At 45.1% G+C, this 21,184-nt stretch overlaps 1 protein-coding gene across 1 annotated transcript in view; it reads right to left on the reverse strand.

Annotated features, from left to right (window-relative positions):
- The window catches only part of igf2bp1 (insulin-like growth factor 2 mRNA binding protein 1), a 33,795-nt gene continuing 12,611 nt past the window's right edge, over positions 1 to 21,184 (reverse strand). The window contains exons 3-15 of the mRNA XM_076997510.1: positions 6,417 to 6,465; positions 4,943 to 4,994; positions 4,656 to 4,719; positions 3,775 to 4,065; positions 3,482 to 3,616; positions 2,913 to 3,035; positions 2,677 to 2,812; positions 2,398 to 2,520; positions 2,029 to 2,145; positions 1,664 to 1,738; positions 1,285 to 1,416; positions 801 to 914; positions 1 to 643 (exon numbers count right to left, since the gene is read on the reverse strand). Of these exons, the coding sequence (XP_076853625.1) occupies positions 497 to 643; positions 801 to 914; positions 1,285 to 1,416; positions 1,664 to 1,738; positions 2,029 to 2,145; positions 2,398 to 2,520; positions 2,677 to 2,812; positions 2,913 to 3,035; positions 3,482 to 3,616; positions 3,775 to 4,065; positions 4,656 to 4,719; positions 4,943 to 4,994; positions 6,417 to 6,465 (1,558 nt within the window). The 3' untranslated portion in view covers positions 1 to 496. The remainder of the gene's footprint in view (positions 644 to 800; positions 915 to 1,284; positions 1,417 to 1,663; positions 1,739 to 2,028; positions 2,146 to 2,397; positions 2,521 to 2,676; positions 2,813 to 2,912; positions 3,036 to 3,481; positions 3,617 to 3,774; positions 4,066 to 4,655; positions 4,720 to 4,942; positions 4,995 to 6,416; positions 6,466 to 21,184) is intronic.

A 21,184-nucleotide genomic window follows, 5' to 3' on the forward strand; every position in this document is an offset into this window, starting at 1 on the left:
CCTCTGAATAAACATTTCTATACATATATCTCTATCTTAAAAAAAAAACCAAAACAAAAAAAAAACACCCTTAAAATATTGGAGTGACTGGTGATGGCTGAGGTTCCCGAGTGTGTTACTCTTAAGTGCGCTGACGTCTTAGCCCCGCCCCTCAGGACCCTCCCTGGCAGCCATTCCTGTTATTCAGCAGCTCTCAGCACATCTCTGGAGGAGCCTCTGCCGTCGCCAGTCACCCGACCTGGTCTGGCATCTGGTCTCTGTTTTCTAGTTCCCCTCTGTCTTTGTTCATTTCTTCTCATTTTAAATCACTCATGTTTCTAGTTTCATCTCTATAAACTTTTTGTCCTCTCTCAGGCATTTTTTTTTTCTTTTTATTCCCTCTCGGTTTGGCGCCCATTTTTCTCTCTGCCGGGCCTGTGTGTCGCTCTCTCAGTCCGTCCGCCGTCTCCGCCCCGTCTGTCCATCCACCCGTCCGTCCAGATGAGGCCTGGGCCCCTCACTTTCTGCGGGACTCGTGGGGCCCTCCCTGGTGGGGCCCCAGCTCCGACAGGCCGTGTGGGTGAGGTGTGGCGGGGCCTCCCATACTGCCCTTCTGTTGCTGCTTCACTTGTGTCAGAATGTCCCTAATCTTCCTCTGGGCCAGCTAAAAGCAGACAACATGGCAGCTCGTTGACTCTGGTCATCTCACACATGAACCGTACAGTCCTTTGGGTGCTCGTCCCAGCTAGGGACCGTCCACGTACAGCGTTAACGGGGCAAAAGGAAAAGCAACCGTGAAGGCAGCCTCACGTGGAACCCACCTGGCTAGCGTAGAAGTGGCCGATGATTTTGACGATGACCTGGTCCTGTTCGTCTGGGGTCTGCTCTCTGGGAACAACCACCTCGGCAGCCGTCAGGTTCTGGAGCTCGTTCACCTGCAAGGGGACAAATAATAAACTCAGATTCTAGCAGCCTTGTTTTAGGGACCATGTGCTTAGGGGCCAAACCCCCACACCCCTTCAGTCTAGGCACGAGAAGACGTTTACAAAGTAATTTCAGCAAGCATGTCCCAGATCGCAAAAGGCATTAAAATTAGTAGTAAAAAAAGTAGGCACACTGACACCACGTTTATCAAACAGAAAACAGTCAACCAAATTACGTAGTTCTTTTCATGCATTTTCCATTATTTTATCTTCTCCCTAGTGTGACAGAAATGCAATGTTGCCAAATCCATTAAGAAGTGTATGAGAGGGGAGAGAAATAAGAGAGGAGAGAGAAATAAGAGAGAAATGATAAATCACAGACCGTTTTCCCTCCTTTTCCGATCACTCTGCCAGCAGCAGCCGCTGCCACTTTGATGTGCGTCTCCAGCTTCACTTCCTCCTTGGGTCCGAAGAAGTTCTCCTCCTTCAGCTTGCCGTATATCCGGCCCTGAGCCTACAACACAGCACAGAGCCCATCGCAAACTTCACAGGCGGCTCGCCAACCACCGTGGAAAGACGTGTGGCTGGTAACAAGGGAAAGAACCCTCAGGAATACAGACAAAAATCAGGCGGAATTCACTACCATTCCAGGAAATGGCTTTTAGCGAGTATTTGTTTGACAAGTACTGGATGACTTTAAGAGTGAGGGCAGAGGCCGCAGTGGTGGTGGCCACGCTGCAGAAGAAGCCGGGTGAGCTTACCTTAAACTGAGCCTCAGGTGGTCCAGTCACAATGACCATGCGCATTTTAGAATCAGGTGTTTCTGCCGGTGCAATCTGAAGATGAGCAACATTTCAATGATCGGCTGTCAGGATATGCAAGCTTATTATATATTTACACGTCCAAGTACTGCGTAATTTTTTTTCGTGCTCAACTCCGTCTAAGGACGTTTGAGGCAGCTGGGCCAAGCATGCACAGTCCTCCTTAAGTCTTGGACTGCAAAAGAGTTCTCGCGCATTACTGGACTATTAATATTACCGGACAATTGCTGGACTACCGCTGTAATATTGAGGTGACCTGCAGCAGTAGTGAAGGACAGCAGTGCCCTGCTGTCAAACGCACTCACCTTGATGGAGGCCCCAGCGAAGCGGCTCAGCTGTTTGATGTGCTGGCCCTTCTTGCCGATGATGGCTCCCACAGCCTGGGCCGGGATGTACACGTGGACCGTCTCCTGCTCGGGAGCCTGCATGGGGAGAGTGGACAAGCTCACGGGGCAGTCGTGCCTCATCCACGTTCACACGCTGTCTAAAGGCACAGCAGAAGCTGTACATCTACTGTGCTGCAGATGACCTTGGTGAATCAAAGCTGACCAACGCTTGCTTTTACACCCCCCCCCCCCACCCCAAAAAACACATTACTTGCTTGCTGTGATGTGTAATACAACCAAACTCCTCATTACAACCACTTCTACATCCTCCAGGGTGCACGTTTTTACCCCAAACGAGCCGTAGGGGGCACCCAGCCCAGGGTTTCCGGGGGGAGGAGGGGGCATGGAGGAGGACGGAGGGAACAGGCCGAGGGCTCCGAGGTTCAGGCCAGGGATTAGGTGCGTCTGTTGCTGGAAAGGGAGAGAAGGGACATCTAAACGCAGGTTTCCACACACCCCCCCATTCACCTACCAGTCAGCCGAAATCAGACACACCCACACGACCCATGAGCGGCGGCCACGGGACACACCCCCACCCCAACCCTCTTCTCTCATTGGCTCGCTCACGTTCATGGCGGCGATGTCGTTATCGTAAGCCTCTCGCACTTTCTTCATGATCTCCTGCTCAGCCAGACAGCAGGCCTCGATAGCCCCCTTCACCGTGATGGTTCTCTCTGGGTTGTACAGAGTCAGGTCCTGCAGCCTGTCCAGAGAAAACAACGCACAGACTGAGAGACGCCAGCCCGCGATAGAGGGAACACCCGAGCCCATCACCCCCACCCAAAATCCCAAACTCCACTCACGGAGAGATGGTGATCTTCGTGTCGGTGTCCTGCTCCACTTTCTTCAGGTTGCGTCCTTCTTTGCCAATCAGACGGCCTACAAAGTTGTTGTGGGCGAGGATCTTCAGGGGGACCTCGTCAGCTCTGGCAGAGGGGAATGTGGCCATAAGCGAGAGATATGGGAGAGCTACTCGGCTCCCAGCAGCCTCCAGTAACAACACTGCGACAGGTGGACCGGCTCTGCTCAACAATGCCCATGGCATAACATGCGGAACCGAACAACTACTCTGTGGAGTGGACCCCATAAGATCAAAGCTCATTTGAAAAAGCACTCTGTCTGACCTTGTACTGCCTAATACGTTTCACATGGATGGCGAGTGTTGTGGAAAGAACGCCTTTTACTTAGCCAGCTGTAATGTGTTTTCTTTTTTCTTCTTCTAACAAGCAGAAAGCCCTCAATAGGTCACATGGTTTCAAGGTCTCGCTTTGTCTCGGCAAAGTGAGAACTTCCCCGTTCTCGGCGCGGGGGAAGGCCGTGAGAGGAAGGCCCGCCGGGGTGGGACGGCTGGCCCGGTGTGGGGCTCACTCACGTCTTGGTGTCTTTGGCCTCCTGGTGCATAATGTCCAGGATCATGCGGCATGCGGCCGAGCAGCCTTCGGGGGTGGAGTGGATGCTGATTGGCTTCTCGGCTGCACCGGCGTTCTCCTTCCGGTGCACATCAATCCTGACGGAGACGCAAGACAAGGCGTCACAGGGACGAGAAACAGAAGAAGTCAATTACAGAATGCATAATGTGTTTAAAGGCGTTTACAGGTGCAAGACAGAATCTTTACCAACACTAAAATGAACATGGTCGCACTCATTATAATATAACAAACTCACTTGCTCTGGGTCTGTTTGGTGATGTTGCGGATGGTGGCGCCCTCCTTGCCAATGATGGCGCCCACGTACTGGGTGGGAACCAGCAGTCGCAGGGGGATGTCGGCATGCTGGTGTTTGGAGGGCACGGAGGCGCCCGGGGAGCCCTGTCGGGCGTTGGCACGGGGACCATAACCAGGACGACGGCCGTTGTCGGGCCCACGCTGCGAGTCGGTGTCCGAGGTCTCGTCTGGTATATAGGACACACGCAGGGCGTTGTTCTCGAACTGGTAGCCGTTCAGTTTCTGGATAGCCCTGCAACAGACAAACAGCATATTCAGGACAGGACCAGGGATGATCTTGCCTTCAAAAACCAGGAAGTCCATGGGGCCAAAAGAGAGGAACAGTTCTTCATAACGAATGTGCAAGTCAACACATTTTGAGTACCCTAAGATGACAATAAATCTATTATGCAGATAATCAGTTAGGAATGAAACAGTTTCAACCTTTTTGAACTGCATCAGGTTTTGATTTAATGGCGACAGCTCCAGTTCAGAATCAATGAACCATCAAATACAAGACTTTATTAAATGAAAGTGGCATTGCAATGATGCTAACACACCACTAGGTGTCACAGCTGTGCCACGCAACACAAACTCGCACTCCGCTTTAAGCTGCGGACCACAGTGGGCTTTAATCAAGACCCAGCGCAGGTGCACTGTGATGAGTTTGATTCAAGATTTATTTAAAACATTAATCTTCAGACTTTCATATTGCTATTATGAAACAAACGCCAGTATTTAATTTTAACAGACAACAAATGGACATGACTGGATTATTATATCCACAGCAAGTCACAAGCAGGTAATGCTCTGAAAAAAGGTCAAAAGGCAAAGTTCACTCACTGTCTAGCTTGCTCCCGGGTTGCATAAGTGACATTCACCACAGCGGTCTCACTTTCTGTGTTAACTACAGAGAGAGAGAGAGAGGGGGGGGTGTGGTAGAGAGAGAGAGAGAGAGAGAGAGAGAGAGAGAAAGAAGAGAGAGAGACACCAAGAGAGAGAATGAATGAAAGAAACAGATTTAACAGATTTTAAAATTCATCATATGTGTAGTGCTGGTCGGTCCATTAGAAGGTGTAGGTGTGTGTGTGTGTGTGGTGTGTGTTGGGGGGGGGGGGGTCATCTTGTACCTTGTTCACAGTTCTCTACAGTGCCATATTGGGCGAGGAGACCATCAAGCACCTGGAGAACAAGGGTGAAGAAAGAATATAAAATGCGAACACTAAATCAATAAAACCACAGATGAAAGAGTCAACGCTGAAACGATTATTTAGGAAGCACTGGCGAGGAGACTTAGACAGAACTGCTACGGCTCTTCGAATGGGCCTTCGCCAGAATCAAGACTTGAAGTGCAGCACTCCGGACCTGCTCAAATCCAGCGCCACCGTACCATTTACTAGCAGTAGTACGCTGACACAGAGCGTGTCGCCCCCTTGTGGCTCACAGAGGAAGGGGAAGCTGGCAGCAGCAGCATGGCCCAATGGAGGCTGGCCAAGCGGAGTGAGGCTCCGCCCTGCCAGAACAGCAGCCTCTCACTACAGCAGCCATTAGAGACAGCGTGCGTCATGCCACGCCCCGCACTTACACACGGATCTCACACCCCCACACGCGCACATTCATACACTGGCACACACACACACACACACACACACACACACACACACACACACACACCTCCTGCATCACACCGCACCATCTCTTTATTCATCTAATTTATGATAGAATATCACCTTGAGGTTTTGCTCCCTTAAATATGTTTTAAGAACATATAAGCACTGTATATCCCCCTGTCTATCAAACTAGAAAAAAAAGGATCAAAAGGTATTAGCTTGAGGGCATCAGACATTTTTTTTTTATATATAATGAAATTAAAATAACCAAAATGTTGCATTTAGAACATTAAAAATGGCACTAAAGCTAAAAGCAGGAGTGTCTTTGGTTGTCTGAAGCAGTGGAATCTACCAGACACTTATCATATTCCTCAAAGGCATTAGAAGCAGTTGAACCATTAAAACCAACTGTTAAAATAACAGCAAAGCCCCAAGGCTTTGGGTGTGGGGAGGGATAGTGGAGTGGGGTGTGTGTGTGTCCTGTTTGGCTGTCACATTTACTGAAACGTCACCGTGGATGCAACACGTGTGTAGAAGGCCTGATGCCAGGTGTAATTTCCCATTGTAATTTCATTTATATTCCAAATAGCTAAACAGCTAAATCTCCAAACATTATAGTTTAAGTTAGCAAAACATACCTTTAAGAAACACTTGTTTGTAGAAAGCAACTCTTTTTGGCCTACTAAGAGACCAGTTGAAGTTCTTGAGTGACTCAATTACTAACACAGGAGCAATTTCATCTGCCTAAAGGGATTTCATTTTATGACAAGCCCAAACCACTTTTTTCCTTTAAAGACCTCTTTTTATTGGGCCTCTATTTAGTGATTTAATTAAGCCATGTTTCATGTTGGAGCATGTACAATCACAGCATTTACAGTGTCCAGACTGACTCTGACTCTCTCTCTCTCTCTCTCACAAGAGAGGTGACGGAAGCAGCCTGCAGAACCCACTCAGCAATACAGATCAATAGATTAGGTAAAGAAAGTAGACTCACCTCCCATTGTAAATGGGGTGGAATGTTTCTAATCTGAAGTTTTCTGGTCCTGTAATAAGAGACAGAGAAATGGTTAGACAATAGATCAAAGCCTAATTACTCCAACAAACAAAAAAATGTTACACTTCAGAAGGGAAACCTAAGCCAGTAATTGCATGTAAAGAAGTGTTAAGGAACAGTAAGGAGGGGGTGGCAGATTTCACAGGCACTTTCAGCACGGTGACTGGACATATTCTTGCCTGTCAGAGGGGAAGCGCTCAGTGCAGAGTGTAGGAATGGATGTTTCTTTATTCCTCCCTCCACATGTGTCACCCAGTCATATCCAGCTGCTTACACTTCCATTAAAGCTGTTTATATTGGTCCTCTTTTTATAAAATGCACTACACCACACTGCAAGGTCAAGACTTAATACTTGATAAAGAGGTTAATTTAACCAGGAGGACTTGAACATTTTGAGAAACCGACGACCAAAAAAAAAAAATCTCAATTCATGCAGCATCAGAACTATTAATTAGCCCACCATATAAATTAGTAGGCCTTGCTTAATGAAACGCTGATGATCAGTTCTGCACAGTTGACTCCTGCTTCTGGTCATAGTTCTGCACGGACGCACGGCTACACCCTCCGTGCATGGTTGCATGGCTGCATGGCTACACCCTCTGTGCATGGACGCACGGCTACACCCACGCCTCTCAATGTGAACACCATTTAAAAGACAGAACGGCCCCTCGGCCAGAGCTCAGCAGCTCTCCTCCTGCTCAGTGTTCACCTGTGTTAGTCCTTCGCTATAAAACGCAATGGCCTGCACTGAATGCAAGAACCAAGGTCCTTCAAGAGAAGCACACGGAGTACACAAGTAGACCCCACCCCCACCCAAGGACCTTCGAACAGACTAGTCAAGATAGGACTTCCGAAAAGACTTGGGCACACCTCGCGAGAGGGAATAAACAAACAGCCAACAGGAGTGAACGGTGCGCACGCACAAGTGAGCAGCTAATGCAGGCGGAGAGGGGGAAGTGGCCGGGGGAAGACAGGAGGGTGTGTGTGAGCGTAGCAGCATGCAGGGTCTCCTGCATGTGGCAAGCATGAGCAGGGGGAGAGAGGGAGGGGGCGGGGCAGAGGGGGGGGGGGGCAGAGGGGGAGAGGGAGGGGCGGGGCAGAGGGAGGGGGCGGGGCAGAGGGGGAGAGGGAGCAGCGAGTGGAGATTGAATGGGTATATTGAAACCGGACACTGACGACTGTAGTACACTGCCAGCTGTCCTGGAAGGCAATCAGCACATGAGAGGGAGGGAGGGAGAGAGGGAGGGATGGACGGAGAGAGAAGACAGACTGACAGAAAAAGAGAAAAGAGGGAATAAGGAGCAACAGAGTGACTGTCAGAGCCAAACATGATGAAGAAGCAAATAAAGAAATAAAAAAAACACAGAGGGGGAAGAGAGAGAGAGAGAGAGAGAGAGAGAGAGAGAGAGAGAGAGAGAGAGAGAGAAAGAAATCACCTTTCCAAACCGGAGGAAAACAATAAGCTGACAAGGAGAGTGGGAAAACATGATAGTGTCCATCACACCAGGCCACCCCAGCGCGGAGGTCAGGAGGTCAACTGGCCAGCAGCACCATAATGCTACACTACAAATACCATTCTTGGTGTTCTATAACATTTTATCTGATGTTCAGGGAAAAAAGTGTCACTTTTTTAAAAACTCTTGCTATTGCATGGTGGCGCCTGCAGAGGGAGCGTTTGATCTTGGGGAACTGAGAGCGAGGACAGAAGAACATGGAAGGAAGTTCATGCCAAAGGGTCAGGGGGAGGAGCTCAGCTTGCAGCTTGGCTCTGCTGTGAAGTCTGGGAAAGGGTTAAAAGCAGAAACCCTGATGACCTCTGAACCCAGAAGGTCACACCCACTGGCTGAAGAATGGAGATCCCACCCCCCTGCACCCTATATGCTGGGCAACAGAACCAATCAGGTCACAAAAGCTTTACCCAGGGCCAAAGGGATTAGACAATTTAAATCACTATAACTTGAGAGTGTGTCTTGGTTGAGTTTTTTTTTTGTATGTAAAACCCAATTATCCAGACAGAAAAGTAGGAGCACTATTCTGATCTAGGATCAGGTCCTTTGAGGGTCGCTTCAAACAAGATGTCGGAGTTCATGGTGTCGGCCATTTTGTTGGCTTCCTTGTCTCTCGTGAGCCATGTGGTAGTCAACCAGCTACATAATGAAATGTCTCCTTCCTCGCCTTTCCAAACACACTCCTTCAGGACTCCACAGGTATGGGGAAACCACAGTGTTCACAGATAATGGCCCAACTTAACCAAACCGATACGCAAGTCCCAAAATCGCTAGCCTGCTCTAGTGCCAATAATCAATAACTCCTGGCTATACGCCTCTCCAATCCTGATGCTTCAGCAGTCCCACACACACACAAACACACGCACTCACACACAAACATACGCACACACACCTCCCACCATCCCCTCCCTTCCACAAAGATACAAACACCAAACATACCCCCCTTTGCATCATAGGCCGTCAGACCCGAAACATTTCTTATGCATTAAGCCATAGGCTAGAAATGGTGTGGCGACAAAAAGATGGATGGTGTTTGGGCGGGGGGGGGGGGGGGGGGGGGACGACGACACACTTTTGTGTAGACTCTCTTCCTATTGTTTGGTCATGGCCGGCATGGGGGAGCCTTAATTACAATTTCAAAGCTAAATATGCATGTTGCTTCCACTGCCAGACTGCTTATGGCTGTGGTCTTAAGTAACCAGCTTGAGGTGAGGCCCAGAACACTGCTGGTCTTCCATGACAGAGTCTGGCAGAAGATCCTCGACAGAGAGGCACAAAAACAAACATCACACAAGATGGCTCCATCGACATCTACACCTGTGAGACAGAAGAAGCCAGAGAGCTTTGCTAACGGACATTCTGGAGAAAGATGGCAGGATAACTGTAGAACAAATGCAGAAAGAGAGGCTGGGGTGGTGGGGGGGGGGGGGGGGGGGGGGCAGTGTTCCTCTAAAAAGCTCAAAAGGTGAAGGCTCTTTAGAACACCCTGGAGTAAGACAGTGAGGTTCGTTCTACGGGGGATGGGGGTTATTCTTTGGTATTGTCCATTAGCACTGGGGGCAGGGTCAAGCACCGCATTTCAAAGGATCAGCCCTTTGTGCCAGGGCTAGTCAATCTTTAAAGATTTGAAGTAGCACGCAGCTTAAAATGAGATATGTCTGTGCAGATGAATAACAATCAGTCTGAGGACGGACGCGCCGGCGCGTGCACGTGCACGGCTGCACCACCTGTGTGTGCTCCATCACACGGAGTACTCGGACAGCTCGGGGGGCCTACGTCATGGGGAGGAACCCCCCCCCCCCCCCCCCCCCCCCCCCCCCAACGATGTGGCTCGTCCTTGTTCGGAGCGTTCGGCTCATACGCGCATGGAGCAGGCGTACAGACCCACAGGCTTGTGTGCGCACACACGCACACACACGCACGCACACAGCCAGCCAATGTCTTTCATGTTATACACCACTACTCCGCACACACGTGCACACTCCCGCCATCAACATACATAATGCATACGCCCCTGCAAACGTGCACAACAAAGCCACAAAGCAGGTGTGTGTGTGTGTTGCCGCGCAGCCGTTACGGAGGCCAGCTCCCCCAGACGGCCCTTCTGCTGCTGAAAGCGCAGGAGAGATGGCCTGGTGCATGATGGGACAGCCTCAGCTGATGCGGAGGAACCGGCAGGTCACCCCACCCCCACCTTCACCCCCACCCCCTTCAGAGCTGCAGACAATGAGACACATTCCATGCCTCGTAATTATAAACATGCTTTCAAACACAGCCGACACAAGAAGCACAAACAAGCACCCGCCCCAATAGACATGGTCTCACACACACACACACACACACACACACACACACACACACACACACACGGCAAATATCAATAAAACAAAAACCAGCAAACAGGTATCAGAATGTACCTGGCCACGCCTCCACAGAGGGGCCATCACTCTACGCTGCCCCACCAAGTACATAAGCAATGCATACAAATGCATGTGCCCAATACAAGCACACACAATACCCCGCCACAATGCCCGACACCCTCACCCGCATGACAGAGCCGTGTCCACACTGCTCTCTCAATGACAACGAGCTGCAGGACACTCTTGGCAGCTTCCTGAATGTGTGGGTCTCCGCCCCCGCCCACCACCACCACTCAACGCCCTTTTTGTTGTGTTTTTTTATATAGCAGACTCTGAGGATGCCTTACTGGATGTCCAAAAATGGAAACTGCACAGCTGTTGGAGCACCAAATGTAACGTCGTGTTATACTTTACAAACGTAACATTGGTGACATACAAATGGACTGTAGGGATATACTCTACACATGTAACACTGCAATACTTTATAAATGTAACAGTGATTGACCGTACAAGTCCAAGGTCAACCATCCAGTAAAAATGTAGTTCCTTTTAATAGCAAGGACTTTTCTGACAAGGTTTTCCATGCTGAGACGGGAGGATAAGCTTACGTCTTATTTTTCACTCCGCTCTTATTCAACTTTACAAGTCATTTTCTCTCCCCCCACCCAAAGCATCCCCCCCCCCCCCCCCCCCCCCAGACAATTTAATGGAAGACAATTAACTGCTAAACCTTACTGGTCAGGATCATCCCACTGTACAGATAAAAGACAACAAGAATGCAGAGCAGAATAGTTCAATTTTCAGAGCTACCATTCTGGCTGGTTTACATATAAGCTATATTTACTAGAATAAATAAATACCTTGTTTGCATTCTTAATATGCTACTCTTGCTATATTTCACCCACCAAGCACAAACGTGACACACTGATGAACAATACACAAACCGATATCCCACAAATCAGGTACTATTCTCAACATGGCTTTTGAAGAGGAGAGTCCAGCAAAGAACATGATTACACACTAACTTTAATGAACCGATCGACAGGTCATCATTTCATCTGTACTGATAATTCCACTTAAATGTATTAGTCAGCAATGTAACACCACCAACATAACCTCTATGGTCAAGTACAATGGAGAAAAAAAAAATTTCAGACCCCAAAAGGGCGGCTACACACACACACACACACACACACACACACACACACACACACACGCCTTAAAGAGGACCATACCAACTAATTAACCATACGAGACCCCCGATAGGAGTGATGGGTCAAACAGGAAGCCTAACACACAGGAAGCATCCCAGTCAAGCAGCATGGTTAACACAATCAACCTTTGCCTCGCCACTTCCTGTTGGCCATTTCTCATTCAACCAATCAGCAACACAGTTGAAAGGGCAAGGGGAGGCGGCAGCAAAAAGGCGGGGAGAATGGAGAGAGCAAGAAACAATGGACCTCCAAGGAGAGAAAAGCAGCACTCTTACGGCACCTCTCCCCCCCCCAGAACACATGCACATGTGCACGTATGCACAGAGCCAGACAGAGACAAACGCTTCTTCTCAACATCCAAGCTGAAGCGGATGTGCAAAGGGAATAAAAAACAAAACACCTTTCCAATAGGTGAACGCCATCAAAAACTCTCAGCTCAGTGCTTTAGATACCAATAGCTTGGCCTACAAACAGCAAGGTTAAGCATGGGCTCCTCCCATCAATATGGCGGCGTTAGCGGAGGAAAGGAATCAGCCTTCTGAGAGACCTGCAAAAACCAGCTCAGGGCAGAGGGAGCCCCTTCTGCATCAATCTTAAACCAGCTCTCCCAACCTACACACTAATCTGAAGAAGACAAGTCCCAAAAGCTTCCAAAACAATTCCAGCGTTGTCGTGTGAGAGCTACGATCACTCATAACATTTAAGTCTGCTAATTCTGGGGGAAAACCCCTAATGACAGCACTCCAGCTGTAGGACGTCAGTCTCTTATTTAAACAAAGATGGCCGTGGTCTATATAGTCTATTATATTACAGTCTGTAGCAAGGCAGTAGTATCTTCAGCTTAAGCTAAACAAAAATCTAAAAGGCTTGATGATTCAAGGACGCTTTTCTCCCTTTTAGGTCTCCATAATGCAAATTATCCTAATCACTGATAAATGCTGTCTTATGACAAGCATGCTGCACATGGCAGCCTCTTACGGTTTGTTTAAAGCAGAAAATGTCCAAATTAGAAATTCAGTATGTGAACATGATTAGATAATTAATTAAAAATTATCTAAATAAACTGTAATTAATTGACAAGCGTTAATGTGGTCAGCTATGACCTAAGCATGTATCTGTAAATAAGAGATACAGCGTTTTAGTTTGTTACAAACAAAATTAAAATGGAAAGAATTGAAAAAATACTTTCTGTAAATAACAAGCAACAGACCTTAAATAATCTGTTACACAAACTGTGTGATTCATATTCACTGCCTTTACCATCCAGAAACCATCTAGTCTCTAAAATAAAAAGAAAAATCATTTATTGAACTGCTTGAACACAAAGTTAAAATAAAACCAAAGCCAACAGGTTTATCTAATCGAGATAACCGGCAGTTAGGGGCAGTCTGTAGTGAAGGACTTGACAATTATCTGATATGTTGAGGCAGGACTGTGGATCCCAAAGAATGACTTGAGCTCTGCAGTGTGCAGATCGCCCCTGGCCTCGCAATGAGGACTACTCCGAGAGATCACAAATCCAGCTAACAGATTCCAGGAGATCGTGCAAAGATCTATCTGGAGGAACCCAGTAATGTTCCTAGTGCATGCGCTGAACTGCAGGCTGAGGGGGTTGGTGGGAAGGAGGGGAGAGGCTCCTCGGAGTTCTTACCAGCTAGCTAGCAGGAGTCCACCAGGGAAGCTCTAAGCTGATTACAACCTAGGTGGGCAAGGCCACCTTCCTCAGAGGCTGCTCAAGTCAATGAAATTGCTCCCCCGAAGCCCAGTTAAGCAACTGGATCACAGTCCTCTTCAGGGGTGGGACAGAGGGGCCACACACACATTGATAGTGATCGGAGGCCCCGTGTATCAAACTTCTCACTGTGAGAGCTGATCCCAGATCTGTGAATTTGCCCTCTACATCCTATTGAAATGAGTTGAGACGGGCACTGATGAGCAGATCTCAGATTAGCGCTCGTCCTCCGTCAAGCTTTTTGCAGCGTTCTCTTCTTCATGCTGAAAACAGTGCAGCAAAGGCACGGCAACATCACGAGGACCCACCAGCATCCCCTCCCCCCCCTCTCCATGTTCACAGTACCTGATAGAGCCACCATCCCCCACTCAGCTCTGCTTTCTTTTCTTCAACCCACCCCACTAAGAGGTCAAAGGTTATTCCACAAGCATGACAATCAAGGCACAGTGATGCAACATTAACCCTTTGCATGCCCGAAAAGGGAGAGAGAGACAGAGGGGGAGAAAAGGCGGGCATAATCACTGTGGCTTGCTTGCTATGTGGTATCGAAATCATTGTGCACTACCAGGAAGAAAGAAACACTATAGCTAGAAACACTAGCCTCTTCCTGCTGAACACTTCTGATATGGTTGGCATAACTCAGAGATAGAGCATGCCCTCGTTACCTGTTGAGTTTTTAACAAACAGGTCTAAGCCCTCAAAAGATAAAAGGTCATCTAATATCAGGCAAGAGGGACTGAAACAAAACTATTTAATGTTTGCTGACTCTGAGAACCACAGTTGAAAATGTACTCTTTCCCTCCCTATAGGTGTAGCTGTAGAAACTTGTAAAGTTGTAAGTAATGCTTAGAACATCAGTGGACAACTTCCAAAGCTGTAGTGAAATCAGAGCTTAATCAAAAATCGGGACTGCAGCCAGTTTTAATTAAGCAATAAAAAAAAAATGGAGGCACTACTTACTAACGCACATGTGCAAACAAACAAAAATGTCACGGATGGAGACGTTCCATCATATATTTAAAGAGGAAAAAAAAGACACTGAAAATGTTGGGAAAGGTTATACATTTTCTAGTGCACAAACATCAAGATCATACTTCAACCCATTCAATCCAAGTGTTGTGGCAGCTGGTGATGTACTAAATCAATTTATGACTAACTTTAAGCCCTTAGAGCTGGTATACCAGCAAGAAGAAAAATCTGAAATTTTTTAAACCAATACTAATTTGTATTAACATTGACCTACACAAAAATGGCAATTAAATTCTGTAAAGAAGCAAACGTAGCAAGAAGCATCAGGAACACACACAGCTCCAGAGCTGAAATTAGTTCATGCAAATGCACTGTGCAAAATTTTTGACTAAAAAGACTCACAACCAATTAAAAAGACAAGCAATACTAACAAGCAGTATCAAAGATTAACGAGTCGTTCCAAATCCCTCCCTACTGTCAGAGTAGGATCAGTGGGGCAGGCAAGCATAACATATCATTCGCCACCATACATACTTCTGTGCTGCTATCCATCTAAGATTTGTTGATTTTCTCACATATTCCAAGAATATGGCATCTGTTGTGAAATACATACATCACAGATACATCTACTGGAAAACTAGTTATGAAAACTGTTATGAAATTAGAACTGTGCCATCCTGATCAGAATTGACCACTCGAGTCCACATATACCATAGAATTTGAGTAAAGTCACATGTATTCAAATGTAATGCTGTATGTGTATATCGCACAATATGAATCTCCATACAAAGTTTTGGAACTTAATTTGACAAAGCAAAAATATTCAAACTCCACACCCATTTTAAATACAGCTGAAACATCAGATTTCATTAAGCCTTGCAAAATGTACTACAGTTATCATAAAAATACAGAGGAAAAATTACTAGTGTAAAGTAAACGAACTAGTAGCTTTGCAAGGTAGCATAAAAACAGTGCAGTTTTTAATATTTTAGCAGATCATCACTAGCCCTGGTCTTGCAGTATAGTTTCATGCTGTAGGCTTTGTGCTTTCAAGCTGTGGAAACGTAATGTGATGTAAGTAAGACATGAAGCACAAGGCATATATTAATTTCCTAGGTTTTGATTGCCTGTAATAAAGATGACTAATTCGGTCCTCAATTAGTCTTCCTAAGTCCCATGACAATGTCTCAAAAGTTGAGTCTTCATTTAAGAGGACAAAAATCAAATGTTTGTGGACAGCTGACTTTGGTTTCATTTGTTTCTGATTTAAAACCCTATATAAAAATCATAGAACAAAACTTAAGTCAAATTGACAGCCGTTATAACAATTCAAATAAAATAGAGATTTTTTTTATTCAAGATTTGGAATGGCCTTGCAAATCACAGATCTGTGCTTCTTGATGTTTTGCTGACATAGCCTTGAAGTGGATAACTTAAGCCAGCACATAGCAGCTGATCTAGGACCAGGTCCCATGCCTCACATCCTCCTGCTGATTCCACACAAACTGGATCCGAGTCCCAGTTCCACATCTCTCACAGTTGAAAATAAAACTACCATCAAGATCACCGTCAGCATCAAACAATTTTACATATTGGCAAAGAACCGTGCGTTAAAACGAATTATCTCACATAGTGTCATTACCCCATTCACCAACACAAACTTGAATTTAGAGAAATAAATAAATGTTTTCATGCTGTATATTTTAAAATAAAATATGCAAAAATGTATCATGGCTTTAATAAATTCATAATAAAAATTATCTTAAAACGCATTTGTGCTTGCTTGTGAGAGAGAGAGACAGAGAGAGAGAGAGAGAGAGAGAGAGAGAGAGAGAGAGAGAGAGAGAGAGATATTGGGAGAGGAAGACTTGGATTCTAGGAGCAACCATGCTTACTACTGCAATCAAGTCACAATGAACATAGAGCATCCTCAGCTGAGGAATGCTTCTGAACTAGAAACCAGTGGGGGTGGGAAAAAAAACCCTATGGTCCTTTCCTGCATTATCATGTTAAAAAAAACTCCTCCCTCTCCCTCTCTTTCTCTTTTGTCTTGGGAGCTCTGGAATTTGGCAACATATGGTAGAGAGAGCGAGAGTTAGAGAAAGATTTCCAACTCATCTGCTAATAGATTTGTGAGCAGTTCTCAACCTTACATCAGAACATTTGACCTCAAATGGAGGAATGCTCTGATGGTTTAAAAGAGCAGGCCGGGATTGAGGTTGGGGTTACAGGCAAACAAAGGCGCCACAGTTTATGCTGAGATGCAGCCGCCATGTTCCGCCAAAAGGAAAGAGGGTTTCGGTACATAAAACCAAGTTTTAAGCATCGTCCATCAAAAAAGACCATTCCGTGATATTTGCCATCATAGTGCATGACTGACATTTTCTGAACAGGATTTAGTTTAAGGAATAAACGACTACGTGCAATATACGGATGGTAAGACAAAGAAGCAGTCGAAGTGGCCGTTGTGACGAATATAGCGTTCAATGTAAAGATAATGAAAAATTCCCTCAGAATTTGATTTATGGTCTATGACGATGATATCCGATCCGATGCATATACGTCATGACAGCGAGTCAATGGACGGGTTAAGTGTAGGAAGGCGCCTCACAGTCAAGCGTATTTTGGGTCTTTTCGGCTTTTCGTCTGTTTAAGCGGTTTTTCGGGGGTGCTGTTAATGGTATGTGAAGTACAGCTCGTTACAAAACAACAACTTCTGTATCCATGTATTTCCATTAAGGTGACGTGCCCTTAGTATGGGTCAAAGTTCACGTTTCGCTCCGCTGCGAGTTAAGTCAGTACAAGATGGAAGCTGTGATGGTCTCCATTTTGTGACTGTGGGTAAGAACACGAGACGCTGTGACTGACTACTGAATGAGTCAACAGACTCCGATAAGCAGTTGTCTAAAAAAGGGGCGGCTTACTTTGAGCACAAAGTTGACTAATAGCCACAATCAATACATTCTTCCATTCAGTTATAAACTCATCCGCCCCAGAGAAAGCTGCACAAATTTCTATAATTGGTGCAGTAGAAGGGTAAAAGTGTCACTAATAGAATAAGCATATACTGTATTTGGATAGCCTATGTCTTATTTTGAAGCTGGCCACGTGCAACATTTAATAAATATAGTTAACTTTAAGCCAACAACCATGTAATAAATCTGAATAAAACAATACCATCTGCTCTCACTCGCCCTGCTCTCTCACACGCGCCATTTCGAGAGCAACCGAGGTGCTAGAGCTAAAATGGCACTTTGCTCGTTCAGACGCACAACTGAGTAATTTTCTTAGTCTGTTCAGACGAATTCCGACTAAATTCGTATATGCATGAAAATAATTGTTTGTTTACCTCAATATTGCAAAATCATGTCTAGGTCAAGATTTTTCTGATATTTGGTTGGTGAAAATTACACTTAACGTAAGATGTTAATAAATTGATGTATAGGAAAACATTAAAGGCTACAGTTCAAGTCGCAATAGGCCTACACCCATACCCAAATTAAATATAGGGCCAAACAATTAAAGTCTATTCATTAAAGACACTGCAAGAAGATATTAAGGTAAATGGGGGAAAAAATGACACGAGCTGTTGTGGCAGTCTTCCTTACGGGCAAAATAACATGCGCCCGCATTGTGCGTCCAAAACATTTAGTAGCAAAAACACATTTGAATGGATTCGTCACGATAACTAAAACCCTGTTATCGCGCCTTACAGTCACTACTTTTAGATGGGCCAGCTACACATTTAGGACAGACAAGTCGTATAATACATTCTAACCTGTTGTATTTACACTTGAGGACCCCACATTGCACTCTTGCACAAATATCCCCGTAACATATCTTACACGTAGGTTACTGATTAGCTTTCTCTTGAGTATGTTGACATAATCAACAAAGATTTCTATTTTACCTTTCACCTTCCAAAATCTAAAACACCCCATACACCATCCCAGTCGAGTGAAATGTCATAATCTGATTTCCCTGCACTTTATTACTGCCCTTATTACTACAGTACGGCTTTCCACTTAAATGGAAGGTGTGGTAAGCCTATTTGAGCTACAGATTTCGCCCTTTAATAACCTTCCAGTTTAAAGCCTATCTTGAAGAACTCCGTCACAATTGCGAGAACAGGAATTGATGTATTTTACACTGTACATTTATACCCAGTTATCTCATCACATAGTCTACAAAGCCGGATTTTCTGGTTCAGTGCAATTGACATTAGTCTCAAGCACGTGAGCGAGCATAAGCAGCCATCTTCTGACAACGCCCAATTACCACAATGAATCACGGTCACATGTGCGAGCGTTGTACGTTATAGGCACATATAACGCCAAGACATGTGTTCTGCAAACTGGTTAAGATTGCATTTACATGTCGAATTATGTTTGCAATTTCTCAGTCAAACGAATACAATTACATTGTATTCATCTCTATACATAGGACTTTAATAACTCAAATAGTAAAAATCCGTGTTTGGGGCTTTACACTGTCGTTTTGTAGACGAAAACCAATCTCCATTGTGCTGTAAAAGGATTGTTTTTATTTACACCTTCAGTAACATTATTCGTTAGACATTTTAATTTCAAAAGGCAGACTAACCATAACCACAATATGCATCACACCATGGTCGATGCACAATCAAGTTTATTTAAAAAATGTAGGTTAAAGTACTAGAAGACAGCGTTAGTGCTTCCCAAAGAAGCCGTAGCGCAAATGATCTGTAGTTTCGTCTCATGGCTCTCTGCAACTTGAAGCCCCCCACCCCCGAGCAATGCTCGCTGCTAGCTCGCGCAGGCAGCGAAGTGGAGACCTGCCTCCATTCATAAAGTCAGTGAACTACTCGAGAATACTATAGCGTCGTGAAAGAGGCGGCGCGCGCAGTCACTGCACCGCCCACTCCACAGACGCGAAAGGGGGGGGGTTGGTAGAAAAGTGGACCGCAGTACCATCGTGCATCCACGCTGCAACTACCAATACACCACAATACGCAGCACATGTCCCAGTCTTCATTAATAAGAAATTCCTAAAAGGATCCCAGAGTCACTGCGGATCATCTAGGTGCTAAATCGACTTTGGAATCTAAACCGCGGAAACGCCATAGCCTACAGCACAATCCTTGCATATATTTGAGATGTGCAATTACGTCGTCGTATTGTTGAAACGTTATTTACACCTATTGATTATTATGCCTCATTTGATTTACACAAAAAAAAATTGTCTGTTCTTGATTAGATTATTTAAATCGCGGCTAAACATCGCAAATCCCTCGTCTTTCAAACGTCGTAGTCCATGGTTGCAAATCCACCGTAAAGAAGCACAACGCAGAACACTAATGCTATAGCGTTCTCTCCACCAAGATAAATTAAAGGGGCACCTGAGCACAATCTTTTGAGTAATTCTGCTGCGTTACAACGAAAGCCTTACAAAATCCCGCAAAGAAATACGGGCTTGTCTCAAAAAACAGTTTGAGAGAGTAGCACTTTTTACATATTTTTTTTTCAAATCCATGCATACATTGCACCGTATGTAGGGTTACTAGCCTATATCCTCTGATTTGCTAGTAAGGTAGACGGGTTTGTTGCAGCAGAAAGCGAGGGGGAGGTAGAAAGCAAACGTTACCATAAGAGACAGGAAGGTTTCAAAACTCTTTAGGGTGTCCTGAATGAAGCTTAAACAATAAGGGAAACAACGTTTTTGATACAATGCTATTGTAAACTACACGTGATCAAAATGTCCCAATCTGTATATGCTGACTGAAATGGATGTTTTCGAAGAGAGTCCAGAGTAGTGTATATGAGAGAATCAAAAGTATTTGAATCTAGAGACTTCTTTCAAATGACTCATAGGTGGCCAAACAAACAAATCTAATAAAACTACGTGTATTTCATCCCAGCTAATGGAAAGAATCATAAAGCCTTCATCTCAAACCCAGAGTAGTTTAATAAAGTGCAAACACTTGAAAGCATTAAATTCACTTAAAAAAAAAAAAAAACTTTCTTTAACCACTTTATTTAAGGGAAATTATTATATCTATAAATAAAGATAGAGTAAGAATTACCTTTACATAAAGGGAATTGTGGACAACATAGAACTTAGTTTGTGGAGAAATGCAAAAATATTCAACTAGTTAAAACAGCTCTAGGGCAGTTATCACTGAGGCTAAACATTTCACATTCAGACTTTAATAAAGCAAACTGCCTACATTCTGTTTCTTTAAAATTAAACAATTAGTATCATTTCAAGCATATTGTGAAAATGTACAATATTGATTACTACCGACAAATAAAAAGATGGTCTAAAATGTTGGTTATCCATTTCAATATACAAGATACAGTAAGGGCACATGATTCTGCTGTTCATTAGTGCACAATCTGTAACCAACCAATATTTCTGCACCATTTCCATATAGCTCACAAACTTTACATGTTCTTTCTGAAATGTGAAGCATGCCAAGCAAGTATCTCCCTCAATGAAGAGTCTCCTCTCCCATGGAAGATCTTAACTGGAGCAAGACTGAGCCATCGTTTCTTCCTTTTCAGCACAAGGGGCTTTCTTTCTGAGTGTGTATGACATAAGCCCATGACTTCTTTTTGAATTAGTAAACCCAACAGACCTATAGAATGTCCAGACAGTTGGAAATTTGAATGCTATGTGCATTAGACTGTTGGGAATAAGCTGTAAACACCACCTAACTCTCCTCCCCTCTGAAGCGCCCTTTGTATCTCTCTCATTTTAGACCTTTGAAGCTAATTTTCTCTGTCTGTTGACATGTCTATGCTGAATGGTGCAGTTTTTCCTAATCGTTATTAAGATTTAGATGAGAGCAGAAAAAAAAAAAACACACACCATGCCAAAACACAAACAAACAAAGCCCACACATAGACACAAACAAAACACAGGGCATCAGATCAGTCAACACATG

The sequence above is a fragment of the Brachyhypopomus gauderio genome, chromosome 2 (assembly GCF_052324685.1).
Source record: "Brachyhypopomus gauderio isolate BG-103 chromosome 2, BGAUD_0.2, whole genome shotgun sequence".
NCBI classification, from domain to species: Eukaryota; Metazoa; Chordata; class Actinopteri; order Gymnotiformes; family Hypopomidae; genus Brachyhypopomus; species Brachyhypopomus gauderio.